General features: G+C 40.5%; 1 protein-coding gene across 1 annotated transcript in view; it reads left to right on the plus strand.

Annotated features, from left to right (window-relative positions):
* Positions 1–432: 432 nt before the first annotated feature.
* Positions 433–23,066, plus strand: part of RERG (RAS like estrogen regulated growth inhibitor) — a 107,287-nt gene continuing 84,653 nt past the window's right edge. The window contains exons 1-2 of the mRNA XM_079938093.1: positions 433–706; positions 4,391–4,554. Of these exons, the coding sequence (XP_079794219.1) occupies positions 4,494–4,554 (61 nt within the window). The 5' untranslated portion in view covers positions 433–706; positions 4,391–4,493. The remainder of the gene's footprint in view (positions 707–4,390; positions 4,555–23,066) is intronic.

A 23,066-nucleotide genomic window follows, 5' to 3' on the forward strand; every position in this document is an offset into this window, starting at 1 on the left:
GAACTTTCTCAAATATACAGATATGAATTTCAGTTGAATTCACTATTTATGTCTCTTCTAGCATCTCAGTTTCCAATCCGGTCTGGATTTCATTCCAATCATTTACTAGCCTTGGACAAGTTATTCTAAGTTTCCTCTTGGGTATCATGGGGATAATTAAACGTGTCTCTCAGGGACGTTGTGAGGATGGTTTGAAGTATGGAATAGAAAACATCACCTAGTAATGCTTTCACACGCAAGGTTTTGACCAAGGAAAGAGGTCCTTCTGTGGGAACCTAGAGACCGGGAACTGAGCAGGGGCAAAGGGAAGCCTGTCTCCCGTGCGGCGCGAAGGCGGATATTTGGATGTTCGTACTCACCAGCCTGGGGCGGCCTCGCGGGAAGAGCCGGGCGCTGGCCCCGGTAGGGGGCGCCCGAGCGCCGCACTGCAGCATCCTGGCGGCCTCTCCGGGCTGAGCTCGCGTCCTGCCGCAGTCCCTCGGCGGCTAGTCTGAGCGAGTGGCAGCGAGGAGATCCTGGCCGCTCCGCCAGCACTTGCCGCAGCTGCCGCCTCTCCCACCCGCGATCGCAGCCCATCAGCTGGGAAACGCCCCCTCCGCCCCCCGCAGACTGGGCTGCGCAGCGTGGGAGGGTTAGCGGTCCCGGAGGACCGATTCCGAACTTGCAAGGGGACCGCGGCTCTCCCGGGCCTGGAGAGTATGAACAGGTGAGTGTCACGCACGTGCCCAGGTGGCTCTTTCGGGATTGCTTCCTTCAGACCCTTTCGAGCCCCTGAACGCTCGGCCTCTGGGGCGGTCCTCCTGGTCACTGGGTCCTCCCAGGCGGGGGTTGTGGGTCACTGAGAGGGAGATGTGAGCGCTGGCGCCCAGAGCTTGACAGCGCCCTCCGTCTGAGCTGAGACAGACCGAGAATGCCCTTTTGACTTAGGCTGCATTTGCTCCCTAGGTCGAGAGCAAGTGACCTGCAGTCCACGATGGGCTTGTTTGTTTATCATTCCAGGATACCTGTTGCTTTCCGAGCAACGGTATAGCCAGGGGTCTCGTACAATCATCCTCATTCCTGTGCGTGCTGCGTTGTGATAAGGGAGCATTTCTGACAATGAGACCAGGAAAACTTGATTTCAGAGCTAGAGAAGGAGCGGCCCAAAGAGAATCTCATTCCCACGATCAGACTAGATTCTTTGCTTCCCTAAACACCTGCACTTTATTTTGATGAGACCATAAATATAGAAGTTACAAAACTATTACCGTATAAAGATGCTTGCCTTTTTTTTCCAAAAGGAAATAGAAAGCATGGACCTTGATAAGTGTAATAGTCTTGGGATTGATTTATTATGGATAAATCATTATTTTTAAATAAATATGAAAATAGGGCTATTAGTGAACTAAATGTCATAGGCCTATTGAATTGTAAGCTCCTTGAAGGTGGCCATTTAGCATAACTGCGGGATGAATCAATGCATGCATTAATGTAACACAGAATTTGGAGTCTTGCTTTTTTCTCTTCTTTCTAAGCTTTCTTTTGGTACCTTTATGTTTAGGAAAAACCTTTAATCTCTTAAATACCTAAGTGTGATTTTAGCTTTAGGAGTGATTAGAACTGAGAAGTTTTTGTCCTAATAAAGCACTGTCCACGTAAAAGGTGGATGGCAGCTTCAAGACCCAGCCAGAATATTTCTGCACAACAACATGAAAAAATATGTTTTCTTCCATCCGTGTTATGGAAGGTCTTGGATCATGAATTATTTTGAACATCAGAGACTTGGCAACAGGTCCCTTATTAAAACAATTTACACATTTATCTTCGTTTTCTATCTTTATCAAATGTAACTTTTCACATTTTCATGTGAGAAAATGTTGAAGGATATATGTCAGTTTTGTGTCTTCCTTTAAGGGATTTTTCTAAACATAACCTAAGATTTACAATAACTAGCTACATCTTTATTAGGTTATGTATGAAAAATTTAACCTACACAATTTTTCGTTCTTATGTGAAATTCCTATGCCTCTGAGGCCATTTGGGAGTTACTGAAAAATTTAACTTAACAAATGTTTTGTTTTTTTTTTTTAAACCACATTTGATGGCTACTTTCTTGAGGCGTAAATCAGATAGTAAATTATTTGGATTTTTATGTGCATGGGAATGAACAGTTCTGTATGAAATAACAAATTGTTGTTTATACAAGCTCCAGACACTTCCATGTTCTATGTTTCAAAGAAATGCTTGCCATTCTTATTCGGAATTTATTTAGTTAATACATCTCGATAGATTATGCTTCTGTGATGAATCACTGAGCCTTAAGCATAGAGACCTTTTCTTTGTTTTTTCTTTTTGATTTTCAAATTTTTTTAGATTGTATCTTTTTCTTTTTTTAACATCTTTATTGGAGTATAATTGCTTTATAATGGTGTGTTAGTTTCTGCTTTATAACAAAGTGAATCAGCTATACATATACATATATCCGCATATCTCCTCCATCTTGAGTCTCCCTCCCTCCCACCCTCCCTATCCCACCCCTCTAGGTGGTCACAAAGCACCGAGCTGATCTCCCTGTGCTATGCAGCTGCTTCCTACTAGCTATCTATTTTACATTTGGTAGTGTATGTATGTCAGTGCCACTCTCTCACTTCATCCCAGCTTACCCGAGGCCTTTTCGTAATGAATGCATATAAAATGACAAATAATGAAATTCTTTTTATCTTTAGCCAAAAGTGTGGGACTGGACAAATTACAGATGTAAAAGCTTCTGGGTTTTGTACTATTAATGATCACTAGGGAGTTTGTTCATTATTGGGATGAAGTAAACAACAGCCAGTGTTATTGTTGACCTTTCTGTCCTTCAGAGGAAGCTCTGGCACTGTGGAAATCAGCAAATACAAAATTTGTGAGGTACAGGTCCATAGTTTAGATGCGTAATGAAGGAGACGACTACACGTTAACGTCTTTGTAGAAACACTTTTTCAGAAAGACTTTTACTTTTTTCTTTCTCTGGGCAAGCTCTTTTTGAAAATTTGTAGATGCCAAAACTCTGGCAGGAACAGTTCATGTGTTTAGATAACAGACTTGAAAGTGAAGTCTTGTACTTAGGTTGAAAACATCGATAGCAGAAGTTCAGAATAGGGGAGCCTGCAATTCACGTGAAAAATGGGAGCCTTAATATGAGTGTGCTGAAATATAACTACAGCGCCAGTTGAAGAAGAGGAAGAATCGTATGAAACTTTTGCTGGGTCATTTGTCAGGTCATATCTCAAGGGGCGAATGCAGAGGATGCCACATTTTTAGAGTGATTAAAATGGCAAATACCAGAGAAGAGAGCTGCACATGGTCAGGAGGGAAGGTGAGGGTCAAAAAAACATAAACAAGAACAGATGTCCCATGAAGAACCAGGGAAGATGATTGGGTCTCATTTTCCTAGAAAGTAGACATCTAGAATGGGGCAAAGGTTCCTAATAGCTGCTTGGCTACTTGAAGGGCTCTGAGTGAAAGAAAAGAAAAAGTTGATATAATGCTTCTCCTCCCCCCATACCTGGAAGTGATAAATTAGACCCAGGATGGTTGTTAGATGGTTGTCTGATCAAAAAGGAAGGCTGGATGGATTTTTCCATTGACTCCAAGGCTTTTTCCAATTTTACATTTCCATGGTACCAAGGACCTAGGTGTCCTTCCTGAAGCACCCAACTATATAAAATGTGCTTACATTGTATATAATGTCATTTCCCAAGTGTCAGGACAGTACCAGAAACTAATTTACTTGAGGTTGTCATAGAAAAGGAATCAGAAGTCAGCACATGTCATTTATCTTTTGTGTACCAGGGCCCTGTGCCCAGAAAAATATAAAAATATTATCTAGATGTTATATATCAATTTTGGAACATGGGTATCTGTCACATGACTCAACCATGTGATCCAGTGTGAACGGAGATAAAATTTAAACCTTGGAATGCAAATTCAATCATATTACAATGGGATACATTAATAGGAATGTGTATTATTCAGCCCAAAGGGAAATAAGAGTTCCAAATGTGACTCTCCCCATGTGTGTATGTATATTGGATGTTTGCAGACATATGGTAAATACATGTATTCACAGGCAAGTATTTGTTATCAATGACTGACAAAAAACGTTCTTTGAGGAAGTACTTTTGAAAACGCTATCTCGTGTAAAAATGCATTTTTTAGAACCAAACAGATCTATGTGCAAGTCCTGGGTCTATCACTTTTTAGTTGAATGGTTTACAGTGTACTGCTAGAACCCTCTTGCAGGATTGTGGTGAAGATCACCAGGGAAGATGTTGATCGAGTGAATGGTGCTGGCACGTAGGGGATGCTTCAATAAATATGAGTTTCTTTCTCCAGTCAGTTATGAATTCCCAAATCTCTTTTGTTGAAGGATTGCTGACTTACAATGATATGGTGAAACCAAGGGCTGGAACCAAAAAGATCTTCTCAGCTCTTTAGTTTGAACCACAGTGAATTGCCTACCAGCAGCCGGCATGGCTAAAAGTTCAGAGGTCAAACTGGCAATATTTGGGAGAGCAGGCGTGGGCAAGTCAGGTAAGATTTTTGCGGTGGTTGTGTGTGTGTGTGTGTGTGTGTCTCTCTCCTGTTCTCCTGTGTTGCTCTTTCAGGTGAAGCCTCTTTCTCTGAAATTTTCATTTTGCATAACCAGGTTTTGTGTCCTCTTTTGCTTCTCTATGGGAAAGAAGCTTTGCTGGTAATACACAAGGCAATGGATACAACACAGGTCTTGGTATTCTGAGGAAGGATGTTCAACTTCCAAAGAAATCAGATTGTAGAAATCAAAAAATACATTTGCTCTTTTTTTCTCTATATGAGACCTTGAAGGGCCAATGTAATATCTCATCAATCTTGATGAAACTGGCTCAGTGTCGAGCATGTGTTGGGTGCTGAATAAACGCTGGCCGAGGGAATATATCTTTACAAGAAACAGAATTGTATTATTACCCAACACGTCTAAAATTGGGGAGGACTGGTGAAAGCTGGGGCGTGTGTGACCTCAGGTAAGATAGCTATTGCCAGAACCTCTGGGGTGAACTTAAATGATCCAGTTGTGGCCCACGTTGGTAATTCAGAGGCTTTTGTATTTCACACCTCAGTAAAGGTTTGCAGACCTTTAAGATGAAGGGTGAAATGGTGGAAGTGAAAATGTATCTAATCCAATTTGAGAAATGGATCTCAGATTTTATAATTCAATGTTAAGTACATGTTGGTGAACTATCCGGGCAACGTGGTTTTTCAGATAACGTTGCTTTGATCTCTCACTGGAGGAAAGACTCATAATTGACTTTGCCCATTGAGCTTTTGGCTCTCAGCAAAGGACTCAAACACCTAGTAGGTGTGTGTTTGTAGAGGGAAACCCATTCGGATCATCCAGTACAAGTCATCCACATAATCTTAAACAAACACGCACGAGCAGCTTTGAATTCTGTGACCAACCTCTCTTTCCAAACCAGCTCTCTGGTATATTTCAGCAATAAATCTTCCCTATTCTAAGTTCTAAGTCTCTCTCTCTCTCTCTCTCTCTCTCTCTCTGTCTCTTTTTATTTTCTCAAGAGGGCTCTTTTCTGCCATCACCCTTTCCTCCTGCTTGCCACTTGCTCTGGCCTTTGGCAGAAACCAAGCAAAAAAAAAAAAGATAGTTGACAAGGCTAAGAAACCGCCAGCCTTCAGGAGATCGAAGATCATTAAACTCCTCCCTGTTAATCTCCTCAGTGTTTCCTGATGGCATGAGAACAAACAATTTCCGTAGCTGGTGGAAGGCTCTGGAGAGTGAGGAAACTGTTCCAGTGAGTGGAGGACCAAGGCGATGCCGTGTGTGGGAAGACATGTTCTAACAAGAGCTGGTCTAAATTTTTCACGACCGAGGGATCTAGACTTAGAGCTCAGTGTTTAACATTCATGCATGCAAAATTTAACACAGGCAATAAGGGAAGGGGAATTTTTACCCTTATATCATTTACCAAAATAAACTCTGCATCATTTGAAAAGTGAAACATAAAAATAAAAATCCAGTGGAGAGAACCACTTAACTCTGTGTACCGTATACCCACCCTTTTTCATCTGTATTATCTCAGAGCAAACTGGGTATCTCTTCCTGTCAAGGCTGATGCATCAGTTAGACCTCAGTTTCCTTTGTCTTCCCCCAAGTTGTTTCAATTATTTCTTCAAGGATTCTTCTCATTCTCTACTGACATTTTTCCCTCGAACATTTCTTTGTCCACTACTCCATCTTTTTCTTTTCTCCAAGGTTATTGAACTTGGGTTCTGCCTCGCTGTCTTAACATTTTTGGACTTCCCATTCATTGCTTAAACATGGCAATCTTCCACTGTGGTCATGCTGCTGAAACTGCTTTTGTGAGGGTCACCACAGATCAATAACCAACCAATCTAATGAATCTTTCTCAGTTCTGGTCTTCTTAGAACTCTTGTTACCGTTCAACATAACCACTTACGCTTTCCTAAAACTCCTTCCTTCCCAGGCTCCCATGACATCACACTTCTTGGCTTTCCTGCCACCTCTCCATTGACCCTAAGCAGACATCTTCATGTGCTGCTTTTTACTGGCCTACCTCTCTCAAAGATTGGGGCTCTCAGGTTCTACATACCATCCTCTTGTCCTCTCACTGCAGACCTTCTCCCTAGGGGAAAGCCCTCAGACCCAGAGCTGAAGATGACACCTGCACACAGAGTCCACATTCTGTTGACCTTCGTTTTAATTTATGCAAAGGGCAGAAGTTGAACTTGTTCATTTAGGTCCTTTCCAACTCGAAAATCCGATGACTCTTGATTAATGACTGTTCTTTGGACTGGTTTTCCTGTCCACCTTATATACATTCTACCATGCGTGTTTATTTTCATTTAGGTGAAAATGACAGTGATAGACCACATGCCTTTAAACAATTGCCTTTTTGTCTGTCATCTATAAACAGACAGTGTTTTCCTATTTCAACATGAGGCTGTTTTCCTGAGACCTTGTAACCACACCTCCCGTTTATAAAGTAGACGGGTTTGACTTATGCATGGGAGACGGTTCTGAGACCTTTTCCCATAGTTCAGTGAAAACAACCATAGAGTACTTCATAGCTCATCTCTCAACTTTGAAACCAGACTGTGAATTCACATTTATAATAGTTCTTAATTAATATGGAGATCTCTGCCTAATCACTGTATACCACCTTCGCCTTCCTATTGTACAGATTCAATTTATCTTATAAGTAACTTTTGTTTTTTTAAGTCTGCAAGAAATTATACCTGCTGGAATGTAACTACGGCTCCTCACTTACTCAAATGCCTCCCCCAAATGGTCATGACCCATCCGTGGGCTCAAACAATCCATTTCTCACCAAACGTTCCTGCAAAGGGGCGGCAGCTTGTGATCTTGGAGTGGTAGAAACTTGAGCGTCTCTGATCTGAACCTGGGTCTGTGTGAATTACTTCAGAGGCTTCAAGCCTTACCTGACCCATCTGCTTTCCTGCACGCTCAGTACCAATTTGGAATTTGGGGTAAATAAGACCATATTGGCCATTTGCTAATGGAGTCAAGAACAGGAGACCTGGAGTCACACTATTAGGTCTGACTCCCAGTTCTACACTTTATTAGCTGTGTGAATTTAGCAACTTTAACAAGGTACTTAAATTTTCAATTTCTGCAATTATATGAAGGATGTAATAGTGCCTATTTCAAAGAGTTGTTGTTAGGACTGGCTGAGTTATTACACGCAAGTCTCTTAGAACAGTACCTGGCACGTAGTAAGTGCTCAAGTATATTAGCTTAAATTATTACAATTTTTCAAGGTGTGCTCTTCTTCATTTGTAAGTTGTCTAGTGAAACCATACAATCAAAGATATATCTATGGGCTTCCCTGGTGGCGCAGTGGTTGAGAGTCTGCCTGGCGATGCGGGGGACACGGGTTCGTGCCCCGGTCCGGGAAGATCCCACGTGCCGTGGAGTCGCTGGGCCTGTGAGCCATGGCCGCTGAGCCTGCGCGTCCGGAGCCTGTGCTCTGCAACGGGAGAGGCCACAACAGTGAGAGGCCCGTGTACCGCAAAAAAAAAAAAAAAGATATATCTACATTCAAGTGGATATTTGGGTTTTCAGTAAAAGTCAGAAAGCTTATAAGAAAAAATTTTGTATTGCTTGCTCAGCACACCCTAAACACACACACACACACACACACACACACACACACACACACACACACACACTTTCTCAGTCTCTCTCTTTGTCTTAAATCCAGAGTCTGGTTTATGTCAATTACAGCTTGACCACTGCTGATCATAACAATACTTCTCCTGGCTAATATCTTGGAAATCTTGGAAAAACAGCCAGAAGTATTATGGTGTCATCAATAAATTAACACCGTTAAATTTGAAAGCGCTTCTGGTATGTGGTGGATGGTTTCCTAAGCCCAGGTAACAGATAAGCCTTCCATGTTTAAAACAGAATTTAACGTTAACCAGAAGTCTTTGGTTGACAGGTTGACATTAGAAGCGGCAGCACAGGCGAAACTTAATAATGTGTTAATTACAAAACATGTTGGGTATGTGTACATGTGTACATATATTGCAGTATTTACAGGGTCTTTTGTATCAGGAGGATTCTTCTTCCTTCTGTCTAGTTTTGGCAGTTCTTGCAGTCCTGTCTTCAACTGAGCTTCCTGGCTTGGCGAGTTTGCTGGTTCAGCATGAGGAACACTGTGTGGAATCTTCAACGTGGAGAGCCAAGTTTTCCCAGCCCTTTGCTTCTTCTCTTGTCCCAGCAGAGTAAACGTTTCCCTTCTCTGGCTAAGGGTAAGGCAGCCAGTAATAACACGGCATGTAGGGCATAGATTTCCTTTCTCGTGTGTGCCAGCCTGTAATGTGGCAGGCTCCAAGTAATGAAAGCAAAAAGACCTGCCATAAAACCTAGAATGAACACCACATTTATGTAAATGCTTCCTGGATTCACATTATTCGAATGTGTAGTAAGTGGGAGGAGTCGAGAGAAAAACAACTGAAATTTTCAGTTGCGTTTCACAGTTGACGTTCTCATTTTAGGACTGAAATATCGTGTGCCATAGCTAAATATATTTCTTGCAAGGGATAGTCTCAAAGTTAATGGAGTAATGCTATTCTCTGATTCAAAACCAATTGATGCGCTCGTCCGTGAAGGCTTAAGTTCTTAGACTCAGGTTGCTGGGCTATGAATTGGGTGCCAAACACAAACTAGCATGGGATACCGTTTCCCTTGGCACAAAGAGATTTATTTCTTCTTCCTTTTTCTTGTTCTTGTTTGCTTTCCCCCCTCTCTCTCAATTATTAAAAGTTTTAAAAAGCCTTTTTCATTTTATTTTCAAGTGGGACGGGCAGGGACAATTCTGATTTTAAATGTGACTTTTCCAATGAGCACCAGATACTGCTTTAACATATATGTTTCTTGCTGGCTGAGTTATGTTTATGAGATCTCATATATATTAAATAAAGACAATATCAACAGCATCTTAGGTAGGTCAATTTCCTTATGCTATAGAGCTCAGCTTTGTGTTTTAGAACTTTTTCTTTACCCAAGTAGCTATACCAGTTCGTTCCCTTCATTTATACTTCATGGTGTAGTATGATGCTTCTTAAACATTGTCTTCAAAGTACTTCTAAAAGAAGGAGGAGAAAGATCTAGGGGATTGGGTCATGCAAGCATCTCATTACAATCATGTAATTGTTTTGCATGTTTTATTACTTATAGAAATATAGGCAAATTTTAATATTGATCCACAATATGTCTATGTTTGTTTGAATATAAAAACAAGTTTATCCCCAAATCAGTGACTAAAATGGACTCTCCAGGAAGATATAGCAAATTGATCTGTGGCTTCAATAATGCCTAGGCTTTGGGTCCAGTTTCAGGACCACGAGCAGAGGAAATAGCCTCAGCTGTGTGCATCACATGAATGTGAGCACCGACAATGGTCCTGTCCCTCACTTTCTACCTACTTACGTTGCCAAGCAGCTCTTCAAGTTCTCGTTTATTCTTGTTCTAAGATTATACAGTATAATATTCATGGTAATTTTTCTTTAAATATTTGTTTAGGTAAAAAGAGGGACAGGTTGTGTTTCAGGTGGGTACAGAAGTTCCACAGCTCCTGGAAACGTGTGTGTGTGTGTGTGTGTGTGTGTGTGTGTGTGAAGAAGCCTTTCCTAAGTGGTTGTTGAAATTTAAAGATTACCAGAAATCAGGTCCATTGGTTCCTGTGTAGATGGTGGTTAGAGAAGTAATTGTTTTTTAATGGACTGGGCCAAAGGGAGGAAGGTGGCATTGAGACAAGTTTGGATAATGCTGGAAAAATAGCTGTTCTCTTGTCATAAAATACCGTGATGTGGTTACCTGTGGCTTTCAAGCATTTATACCTTCCTTTACCTGCAAAGATAGAAAAGCAAAAAGAGACAAACAGCCGAAATGAGTTTATTTTCATTTGATTCTTCCACCCCAAGAGGAATAGAAGGGTGTTTTCAAACTGCAGGTGTATATCTAAGGATATGTACAAAGTCAGACTTCTGTGCTAGGCTTAAGTCACGCAGACTTTTCTTGCGTGCCCAGGAAGTTAAGCAAAGATGAGGAATCGTGCATATAAGGACTTAGAAAAAGAAAGGGAAAGGAAAGAAAGAAGAGGAAAGGAAAATTAAAAGAATCAAAATCAGTTTTTTATTGGTGGGTAAACATTTTTGTAGGCTGGCAGTGGCCAATTCTTAAGCTTTTCTCCCAAGAAAAATATAATTAGGAAAGAAACAATACTGGAAAACAAAACAAAATCAAGAACTGTTTTTCAAAGTCAAAAGGACATATCTCTGTCTCTGCTTTTTTCTGCTGGGATATATTATCAAAATTCAATTGTCCTTAATTTTTATCTGATGGCTAATTTATTTATTGAAATATTTTGCTGTAGTTTAATTATCAGTTACCAATTGGTTCCATTTTGATCATGACTTGTTTTCTTGGCAACAGACAAAGACTAAATTTGAGGGAGGGAGTGAAGAAAATTGTAAATCATCCTTGTAATTCCCCTTTTTATTACTGGTATTTCTCCAACTCATGGGTTTGGGGAAATCAGCCAAATTTTCAAGGTGGTACTGGCCTTGAAGCCAAAATTCCAGTGCAAACGCATCCCTATTGCTCCAGCTGCCTTTAAAAATTGATGTGGTTTCCGAAAAACAGCCATAATTTCTTCCATCCCATTAAAAATGAAAGTAGTTATATTATGAAGACAAGGCAGCCTGAAATAGGTAATTTCAGCTTGGAATACGCAAATAGGTAAAGCTCCTATACATACACAGGAGAGAGATTCTTACCTAGATCACCCAACTTACTGGAGCCTCAGCCACGTCTAGAATCCCAGTTTATGACTGTGCGAGGCTTTCGCAACTTTGCTACTAAGTGTTTTCATTTCGTATCACCCTGTTCCTTTCAAACACCTTTAATTAGGAAATGAAATGATCGTTAGACTTTTGTAATATGAATTTTGTAAAAAAAAATCTAAAGGTTTTTTTTTCATAAGAAATTTCCAGTAATCAGTGAATTATCAATGCATGGCAAAGCCCCCTGGGAGTACGGGGTAAGTTGCCAATCAATACAACCAAGATTCTCAGCAACCTGTATATGTAGGAAAGTTCCCCTGTAATGCAGTATTCCATTTGTTATAGCTTTGGATCAAGAGTAAGAAGACTGATGAATCATCTTCTACTAAAGGGTACATTTTCCGTTGTTATCAAAAGAGAATATGATGTGCCATGTCCTGTCAGTATGATCTAATGAAAAAGAAAAGCACCCAACCGAACTGAGTGAAAGGATTGGGCTTTAAACTTCACCTTCATCCCATCCATGACTCTCTCTTATTCATCCGTCAAATGATACTTTTATTTGCTTTTTTTTAGCAGTGATGCAGGTCGGATAGGCTGTGAAGGTACTCTGAAAAGTTACACGTGTGATATAAATATGGTCCTAATACTATCATGCTTTTATTATGGAAATCCGTGCAGTTCTTCCCCTGCGTTCCTTAACATTCGTGTTTGGAAAAGCAGTATGGTCTGTTTCCCGGCTGTCCATCGCTGGAGGCTGGATGAGCACGCTCAGGTCAGTAGTTGGCTATGAGGGTTCCTCCACTGAGTGTATAACGTTACAGACTATTCAGAGGTTGTAGATTCTATGCTGAAGGAATTTGCACTTTCAAATGTGTGAAATGAATAGACATTAAGTCAGGGTGTTTTTGTAGGCTCAGTATATAAGGGGGTCAAAAAAGGAGAAGAGTTTAGGAAAATAATTTGGACTTATGCCTTACTGGAGAAGGAAATATGGCATGTTATAGAATTTTTTGATAATCAAATCTTATCCTTATTAAAAAATTAAAGCTTTAAAACATTTACATATTTTTGATAGAAACATTTCTCAAAAAATATATAAATATAGGTATCTATATATTTCCCTATAATCTTAAACTATGTTTTTATTCATTCATTCAATTATTCATTCAACAAGTATCTGTTGAGCGCCAACTTTGTGTTCTAGAATACCTTGCACATAGTACAGGATTCTTGTACATTCCAAAAAAGCAGAGTAGTAACTATCTCTGCTCATTATTATATTCCCAGAGCAGATGAAGACTGGCTCCTCAATAAAGTGAATAAATTAAGTTAGAGTACGTGGTCTATATGTGCTATATAATTTCATCAAGAATCATATCTTCTAAATGGTCTCTTTATTGTTGCCAAAGTGGTTTCCTCTCCTGCACTGGAATATCTCTGGTAACAGGAACTCAGCATGAGAAGAAATAGACCGTTCTATCCTTGGGCAACTGTATCAGTTACAGTCTTCCAGAGAAACAGAAACAGAACCAGTAGAACACACGCGCGCGCGCACACACACACACACACACACACACACACAAATTACGTCTTTCTATATTTATTTGGGCTGGCAAGAGTGAAATCTGTAGAGAAAGATGACAGTCTGGAAAGTCAGGGAGGAGTGAATGCTGCAAGCTAGAGGAAGAATGTCTTTCGCTCTGGGAAAGCTCAGTTTTTGCACTAAAGGCCTTCCAGTAATCAGATAAGGTCCACCCACATCATTCAGGCTAATCTCTTGTGCTTAAGGTCAACTGATTGTAGATGTTAACCATATCTACAAAATACCTTCACAGCAACTCCTACAGTAATATTTGATTGAATAACTGGGTCCTAGAGCCCAGACAAACTGGCACATAAAACTATCACAAGTCTTCCTGTCTGTTACTTTACCTTCTTTGCAACCAAAGGCTGTTCACCAGTTTCTACTCACTGACTTTAACCCCTTCAAGTTCCACAGAGCACTTTAAATTCTTCTTCCTTATGACAGCCCTTAACATATCTGAAGATAAACCAGCATGCCTCCACCCATGCCTGAGTTTTCTTTTTCATTGTCTGGTTCCTCACAGTGATTTCATTTGCTCTGCAGAGATCACGGTTTCTGGTCACAGCGTCATCCTTGCGGTTCCACTCCAGCTGTGCACTCCACGAAGTGTAGGGCTTGGAAATGAATGCAGGCCTTTCAGATGGGGGATGCCCAGACCAGATAAGAGCACAGCTGTGGTTTTGCTACTAGATACTTTGCTTCTGCTAAGACATTCTAAGGTCACTGTTGCTTTCAGGGTGACGGTGGGTACAGTGATGGCTCATGGGGTGTATACTGCAAATGAAGTCTTTTTCTTTAAATATATGCTGTTGCTGAGTCAGATCTTCCCATACTTGTACCTGAGTATGTGTATGTTCCATTCAGGTGTAGAAGTTAATTTTTAGCCTCTAAAATACTGTTTTGTTCAATTTAATTTATTCTTCTGGCTTGTCAGGAGCTTTTCGGATACAGCATGTGTATCATCCTTCTCTTCTTTCTGTCATTTGGAAATATGTTGGTTTTGGAACATTTTAGGCCCTGGTTGCTCTTACTGAATCATAGAATTTTCCACTTTGGTATTATTTAGCTCACTGAAATGATGAGGAATCCCAGTGAGTTTTTTGGATAATTTTCAGCTAGTAAAGAAAAACAAAGGTCTTTGACTCTTGGTGTGGGGACATTAACATCATATCACATTACTTCCATGTTCATTAAATAAGTTCTGTTTAGATTTGCCATAAAATAGGTTGTCTGGGAGGAAGCCTTACACACATTCTTGTCTTACGATTCAAGGTATCTTGCTATATAAAGTGCATAACAGTGATCAACTTTTATTGGCCCACATATCTAGTCTTTACAGAAAGTCATTTTCCAGAGAATCATTCCAGGATATGTATGTTTCTGTGCTGAAATAGCTGAGTTTATGTGATGCAAATCAGAGCTGAATTTTGGAAAGAGTTTTCTTCCTTAGATTATACTGGTAGATATCAAACTTTAGCATGCCTCAGAATCACCTGGAGGGCTTGTTAAAATATATATTTCAGGTCACCACCCCTGAGGTTCTGATTCAGCAGGTCTGTAGTAGGGCCAGATAATTTTTTTTTTTTTTTTTCGGTACGCGGGCCTCTCACTGTTGTGGCCTCTCCCGTTGCGGAGCACAGGCTCCGGACGCGCAGACTCAGTGGCCATGGCTCACGGGCCCAGCCGCTCCGCGGCATGTGGGATCTTCCCGGACCGGGGCACGAACCCGTGTCCCCTGCATCGGCAGGCGGACTCCCAACCACTGCGCCACCAGGGAAGCCCGAGAATTTGTATTTTTTAACAAATTCCCAGAGGATGCTGATGTTGCTAGTCTGAGGACCAAATTTTGGAAACCACTGTTTTAAGTTTGCTAAGTACTCAGTTTCCATTTGAAATAGGTGTTTTCGGCTTTGGAAAAGCATACAGCTTTTTGTGAGCTACATGTAATAAACATTGAGTGCCAGGCACTGTCATGGGTACCAATGATACCAGGGTAAATAAAACAGACAGGGTCTCTGCACTCGTGAAGTTAACATTCTAGCGGGAGTAGACTAGGCCAAAAATTACTCTATTGGGGCAGAGCAAATGTGAGCTTTTCCTGTGGTTCCTTAAGACTAGAATTTTTCATTCGCTTCATGGTAAGGTAAGTTTTGTTTAAAAAAAAAAAGTGTAAAGCTCAACAACTGTGACATGCTGAGCTTTGATTTTAAGATGATACTTTGGCAACAGTAGGGGTGGGTTGGGCTAAACTACAGTGTTAAGAGTCTGGGAGTTAAACATGGTCGAAGACCATGGTACCAAATATTCTACTGAGAGAAGCTACGTAGACCACATAGGAACTGAACCTAATAAACTTGAGCCTATGAGCACAATGCTCCATCACTCAATTAAAGCCAATGTGGATTAGCTTTAATTAATATAAAATAGTTGTTCTTTCTCCAACATTTGGAAAAAAACAATTTTCAATTGCTTGCCGACAGTGGCATTTATAAAACTTACGCAATGGTTGTGTAGACAGAACTACGATATTGAGAAAAGTTCATAAGTTTCCACTGTTTTGGATAGAAGGATAACATCTTTTTCTCGGTGATGCATATCCAGGTTTTTTTTTTTAAATGTTTTTTAAAGTTCTCTTCTGCTTTATGCCGTTGGACAGTAATTTAAGTGGTGAAGCCAAAAATTAAAAAGTAAGAATAAAATTGTGAATATTTATCTGTCTGAAAAGCATTTGACTTCTTTTTCCATTAAGAATCTTGTAAATTACAACTGAACCTAATAACTGAGCCAGCTTCCTAGTCATTTGGCAACATGTGTTGAGTTAGATGTTTTAAAGGAAGACTCAACCACACTTAGTAGTGTGAGTAATGGTTATCTGTTCCAATGCCTGGGACTATTTTTCCATTCATATATTTTATAATTGGAAACTGTTTCTCTAGCAGTTTCCAAAAGAGGTGAAATCAAGAGCACAGTAACCACACATTTAAATCCTTGAGTCCCAAAATTTAACCCATGATTTCTTAATGTCGCCCACTTATCAATTTACAAATAGTTATGAAATTCCTCCTATGTTCCCAATTATTCCACCCTCTTCATCCTCCTGCCATATGCCTAATAAAATGCCAATATTTGGGGGGAAGTCCAGAGAATTATATGATTATCCTCGTCTCAGGGACCTTAGTGTTTTGTTGGGCCTGTATGACTTGCAACTAGAAATCAGCTGGTGATGGATTCCAGCACAATGATCGATTTTGACAAATTTGCATCTTGAAATATTTTTAGAAAATTGTCAGAGTTGCAAAAACAAACAGAGAGCTCTTGTGTACCCTTCACCTAGCTTCCCCCAATGATTAACACCTCACATAACCGCAATACATTATCAAAACCAGGAAACTGACATAGACACTGTATCAATGGTATGGCATGGTTACAACTAAGCTGTAAATATTAGAATGATTGATTTTTGACTCAATTCAGGCTCAGGACCCTTTTGAAAAGACAACAGCGATACAGAAGGAGAGACTTCAGTTGTTTTAAAATTAGTAATTGTTTATTTTACAGTCTGTTTGAAACAGGCTTTTAATAAAGGCTATGGACTGTAATTTTGTTTGATGCATGTCTTACATGTGGAATTTATGGAATTCATGGAATTTATGAGATTTAAATTTCCTCCTCCATCAATTTTTTTGGGTATTATTTTTGTTAAGAAAATGCATCATTTGTTCCAAGCAGTGTCCTGCAAACTGGAATTTGCCATCTGGATCCCCAGAGTGTTGTGTAACACAGTCCTCTGTCCCCTGTATTTCCTGTAAATACAGGAAATTGGTGGTTAGATCCAGAGGCTTCATTTTATTCAGGTTTTCTTGTTGTTGTTTTTTTGGTTTTTTGCAAGGTGTTATTGTATACTTCTGTCACTCAATGTCTGGTAGCAATTGAAGCTCATTGTCTAGAGTAGACTTTCTAGAACAGCACTTTCCAACAGAAATTTCTGTGGTGATGGAAGTGTTCCATACCAGTCTTTACTTATTAGCGGGAATATTTTTATAAGGAGAAACTTCCTCTTAACCACTGTGTTGCTCCTGTGAGGTTCAGTTTATATAGGAAAGACAGAAAAATTGTTTAATTCTTACTCTCTATTATCAGCTGTCAAAATAATAAGTTGGTTCCTTAGCATTCTCCAAAAGTGATGCACCCTCATCTTCATGTGTTTTTTGTTGTTGTCATAATTTGCATTTTAATTTATTGTAGTTATTCTTGTTGAGGCTTAAATTGGTCAATCCTTGGCCAGAGGGGGTTTATTCAAATGAAGCTCATCATGGGTTTTCAAAAGGTGAAATTCAGTAAGCTATTTACTATCAGAAATTTATTTTTTGAGGTCTGTGCAAGTTAGTATCTTAAACTGTACACAAGACAGTGTTCTAGCAGTTGAGTTCAGGCCATAAATGCTATAAGAGTCAACAAGAGGGAGAGAAATCAGTGGGAAATACTTGGGGAAGCTTTGAGGGAGGCGGTGGGAGACTGAAATACCATACGTTCAGTGAGATTTTTATGGTTCCCTTTCATTTCTTATCTTTCAAAATTATGATGTTTTCTTCATACCAATTCACATATGTCATTAATATTGGAATTAGGAGGGGAAAGAGGACAACAAGTAAAAATGAAAGGGATAGGAACTAATTGATGCTTCGGGAGGGTGACGAGCCTTGGGCATCCTGCTGATTCAGTTGCAGGAAAAGCCCTTATAAAGCTCCCCAGAGCCAGCTTTTCAGTCTTCATCTCCCTTCAGTGGCAGGAACACAGGTTTGGAGCCTGACAGGCCATATATTAATTATGTGTGTGGTCAGCTTACTTAACTTCAGTGCACCCCAGTTTCGTCTTCAATAAAATGCAGAAGATAATAACCATCTTCTATTAGGGCTGCTGTATGCCAAGCCCATATGAGATCTGATGATAACCAGCAATTGCAATAATTAGCTCATGTTTATAGCATTGACTGTAAGCCAACCGCTGTTATAAAACTTGACACATATGAACTCACATAATCATAACCACTCCTCTATGAATTGGCCCTGTTATTATCCCTTCTTTACAGATGAGAAGCTTGAGGAGGGCGTAAATAACTTGCCCAGGGCCTTACAGGTAGAGATGAGACTCTAGCAGAATTAGGACTCAAACCCAGGCAGTTTGCCTCTGGTGTCTGTGCTTTTATCCACAGTACTCGGAAAATTTCCAACAAAATGCCAATGCAGAGTTGTAGATGCTCAGCGATTGCCTTCCTCCCTTCTCCCTCTCTTGTCTTCTCTTCCTTGTTACTTGCAAACATTCATTTCGATTCATCAGTATCCATGAAAAGTACTTTACTTCACTGGAACCATTACTAGGAAAAATGAGGAACCAGAACAGAGGAAACGGTGCTTAAACTACCAAGAGATCTTCTAGCTTTATATTACACTTTGCTTCAGCTCAGTTTTTAAAATAATACTTCTATTCCAAATTCTGCCTATGATTTCATGCTGAAACCACTTATTGGGCTTTTGAGGCGCAGCTGTATGCGAAGGAGGTGTTACGGGAGAAAGGCGGAAGTTGTACAGAAAGATGGGTGAGCTTAGCACTGAATATGTGAAAAATGTGAAGCGTGTTAAACATCTTCGGTGGGAAGGGAGGACACATTAATAATTTGACCTGGAAGAGCCCCAAAAGCAAAACTCAGAAGCTATTTAAAAATGTGAAAGTCCTAGGATGTCAACATTAAGGAAAATACATTGTCAAGTCAAAAATTTTAAATGATGGGGTGTGTTAAAAATATTGGATCGCAGAGAGTTGCTTCATTACTTATCACAATAAGAGGGTGTTTTTTTTCTCCACTGAAATGCAAGATGTTCTTGTGAACCAAATAGCTGGAAGAATCGGGCTCCTACACGGGGCAAAATGCCAGAAGGCTTCAAACATTTTATGAAGGCAGATTGGATCCCATCAGATAACTGGAAATCTTTTATCTGCTATGAATAATTCATGATTAATTATTGCTGGAGACTTCTAGGTCAATAAATATTATTGAAGACTACAACGCTTCTTATAAAGGCAAAGGACCCCTGTCATCATTATTGATGATTGTTTTTGACTCCGTAATTCATTATGCAAATTTACATTATGGTGGTGCTATTTTGGGTGTATAATTGGTGTAAACAGCCTTGATGGCAAAGCAGAAACTCTACATATTGTTTTCTTAGGTCATTTTTTTCAGAGTCAGTCAAAAGGAGATGCTGTTCAGTACAAATTAAGAAATTCCTCAAGCCAACCATCACGAGAAAACGTGAGCTTTTGTAAATGGGTTTTATTTAAGGCATAATGAAAGAAGATTTCTCTTGTATTATCTTTTATTTATGCAATGCAGCATTGCCATAGTTAGTAAGTGAACACTTTTATCTTATTGGGTCACCTTCAGGATATTCATTATAATTTCCCAAATGCCTTTGTCTGTGTGCTCAGCTAAGACTATTGTTTAGTCCTGTGTACCTTGTGCCCAGTTCCAATAGCATTCACAATATCGATAGGTTTTATTTCTAACATGTTCTGGTTTGAATGGCTTAAAAATTACTCTAGAGTAATTTTATTACAGTGAAAGTTTTCATTTTATTGAGGGACACATGCAAACAAAAAGAAACAACTTGCCAAGAAATATCAAGTTCATTTTAATCTTGGAATGCTCTTTCTATAAAGATGTATCGATAAAGTTAGAAACAAAACTGAATTCTCCATGCTCCACATTTTCAACATACTGGACGAGCCATTAGATCAAATTAGGTAATTGAAAAATCTCCACTGTTATTTGATGAGTGTGTGTATGTGAGTGTGTGTGTGTGTGTGTGTGTGTGTGTGTGTGTGTGTGTGTGTGTGTTGGCTAAGAATACTAGTCCAGAAGATCAGAACCTCAACCAATTATGAATGGCAGTGGTTTCTACATTTGAAACACATGAAAAATTTTGAGATATGAATGGGCTTAATATTAGTCTCTGTTTAGTCTCATGTTTAGCTTTTTCCTCCATATGTGGCAAATCTAGAATATAGGAATATAAGAAAAACATATAACTAGCTCTGCCCTGGGAGTAGAGAGTTGCAATCTGAATGGGAAGATTGTAATGGCATACAGTAGACAGAGTGGGACATGCAGGAAAAAAAAAAGAACACTCATGGTCTTTTCAATAAACGCATCAGAATGCCATCAGGAGTGGAAACCTTTGACAAAATGTGTAAACTATAGAAATAAAAACAGTTGAATTATTTCAAAACATGCACATTAGAAAAAGGCTACCTTATGTTGCCACCTAGAGCCTCAGCCTTGCCTGGTTTATCTGAAGTAGATAATGAGATTTGGGACTTTTGAGCTGATGAGATTTTGAGGAGATTTTTGGACTTTGAGTAGATGCTGTAATGGATTGAGGACCTTAGGACGGCATGAATATATTTGCATGTGGAATTCCCTTGCGGGGCCAGAGAGAGGAACGAGATGGACAGAATAATGACCACAAAGATGTCCACGTCCTAATCTCCAGAACCTGTGAATATGTTACCTTACAGGGCAAAAGGGACTTTACAGATGTGGTTGAAGTTACGAACCTTGACATGGGGAGACTATCCTAGATTCTCCAGGTGAGTCCAGCTTAATCACATGATTCCCTGACATTGAAGAACCTTTCCAGGCTGAGGTCAGAGGCTGAGGTCAAGGGGAAGTGTGGCGAAGAAGGGATGGTCACAGAGATGTAATGGTGCTGGCTTTGAGGATAGAAGAAGGGAACCTTTAGCCAAGGATTATGGATAGACTCTGGAAGGTGGAGGAGGAAGGGAAATAGATTCTACCCAAGAGCCTCCAGAGAGGCACTAATGACTTCTAACCTACGGAAGCGTAAGATGGCAAATTTGTGTTTTTTTCAGGGCACTAAACTTGTGACCGTTTGGATTCTTATTCATGAAAATGGAGTGTGGCTCCCAGAAGCTTTGATTTCATACACTAAGAGCCTGCTGAGAATCAATACGCATTTCACAGAATGAGGTCTCTGAGTCTGTGCGTACATTTGCCCCCTTACCCTGACGTTCAGAATCATCTGTGGAAACTAAGGAATGGAGCCCAAATCAGCCTTGAGGGCGACCAAATGGAAGGGGATGATCAATATCCTGAAGAATCATCACTGGTCAATTTCCAAGTTTAGAGAATTGCATTGAGTGATCACTTGAGTGGGCGTGACCCAAGGGGATTTGAGTCCTGCACCCCTCTTGGTAAAGAAGGGGGGTGCCTTTGAGAACTACACCCAAAGGAGGCTGCTAAACAGGTCAGACCGTATGGACGGATCAATAGAAGCATCCTTACTGAGAGAGGACAGGAAGGTAGAGAGCAGAGGAAGTAGATCCAGGGGTTGTAAAGGAAAGAGAGCTGAGGCCCCAGGGCTGGAGCACCCAGACCAAGAGACAAAGCGGTTTGTGACCTTTAGGCATCTCTGCTTTCTATGGGCCATGCGTGACCTGGTCATATTGAGGACAGAGACCTAAAGCAAGCAAAGCTGGGGACACAGGATAAAAGACTCAGGCTCCTTGATACAGGGAGCTCCATTCTGGTGCCCCTGGATAACACAGGATGCTGTGCACTGCATCTTGCTCTCCGCACTGCCTGTGCCCGTGAACACACACACACTGAAGACAGATGGGCTAGAGACCTCTGCTCTGCCTCAGTCCGTGCAGTCAGGCATTTATACAGCGCAGGGCTGACGTTCCAAGACGACTTCAATCGGCTTCTGACATTTTATTGTCTGGCTTTGCGGGTCCATAAGAATAGTTTACTTCCTACAATGCCGGGCACCTGGCAAAGTATTTTATTTCTCTTATCTCATTGAATAGCTCACCACAACACAAAGAATGTTGGTCTTGTTATAATTTCTCTCTTCCAGACGAGGCTCAGAGAGGTTTAACAACTTGCCCCAAGCATCCGTGGAATATATAGCAGAGCCAGAACTTGAACCTGCGTCTGCTGAATCCAAACGCCAGCTCTTTTCAGTTTCAGGCCCCACTCCTATTTCCATCGAGAAGAGCAATCCAGCCACATCAGTCACAGAAAGCACATCTCTTCCAGGTGTTTCTCTCCCAGGTGTTTCTCTCCCAGGTGTTTCTCTCCCAGGTGTTTCTCTCCCAGGAGTTTCACATTTAACTCTTGGTGATCTAAGAGATTCTCACTGGCCTCCAAAAGAGGCTGCATTTTGTGACACCTACTAATAACTAGGATGGTTTTACAGCCCAGTAGCCAGACTGCTGAGGTTCAAATCCTGGCTGCGCTAGGGTGTAAGTTACAGAATGCAGGCATTTGTGTGTGTGTTGATCGGAGCAATAGCCCCAGCCCCCAGACTAGCGTTTGACACATGGCAGGTGCTAAATAGATATTTGGAGAATAAAAGACTGCTTCAGTTGTGACTGTAAGTATTAAGTGGAAGAATCCATGAACATACTTAGAACAGCACCTGACAACGAATAAGTGCTCAGCCAATGTAAGCGATCGTTATTGTACATGAGATTGACACCCTTGGTCTGTGGTCCAATGGGCCTGGGATCCCTCAAGATGCCAGCCAAGAGGAGGTTCGGTTATTTTACGATTAGAACCTTTCTCTCTCATTCCTGACCTTTCTTATTTCTCCTCTCATTCTCACCTAGGACTGTTCTGTTTCAGAGGCAACAATGAAAGATTACACAGTATTTCTAAAATATAAACTGTGCTATGGATGCTGAAGAATAACCTCTCCTCTGCAGTATAGTTATGTACAAAATACCTTTCTCTGAATGAATTACTGACAGTACTTGGAGAGTCGCCATTTCTAACCGTCTTTGGAAACCATTTCTCAGCCCAGAGAAGTGGCATGGGTTTTGTTTTTAGTGTAAACCAGACGCTCACAGATCATCAAAAGCTTTCCCTTCAATGTGTTTACTGGAGTTGATTCTTAGTATATTTTTGGTGCAAGGTCCACAGTCTTGGTAGCAGAGGAGACGTGATTGACCTTTCCACCAGGGTTTTAAACTTGAGCAGCGTTGCTAATATGAAGCCCAAGTGTGGGGTTGCATCTGTTTGAGAAATACTTGCTCAGGGGAAAAGAATGAT

This window comes from Stenella coeruleoalba (assembly GCF_951394435.1).
Source record: "Stenella coeruleoalba genome assembly, chromosome: 11".
NCBI classification, from domain to species: Eukaryota; Metazoa; Chordata; class Mammalia; order Artiodactyla; family Delphinidae; genus Stenella; species Stenella coeruleoalba.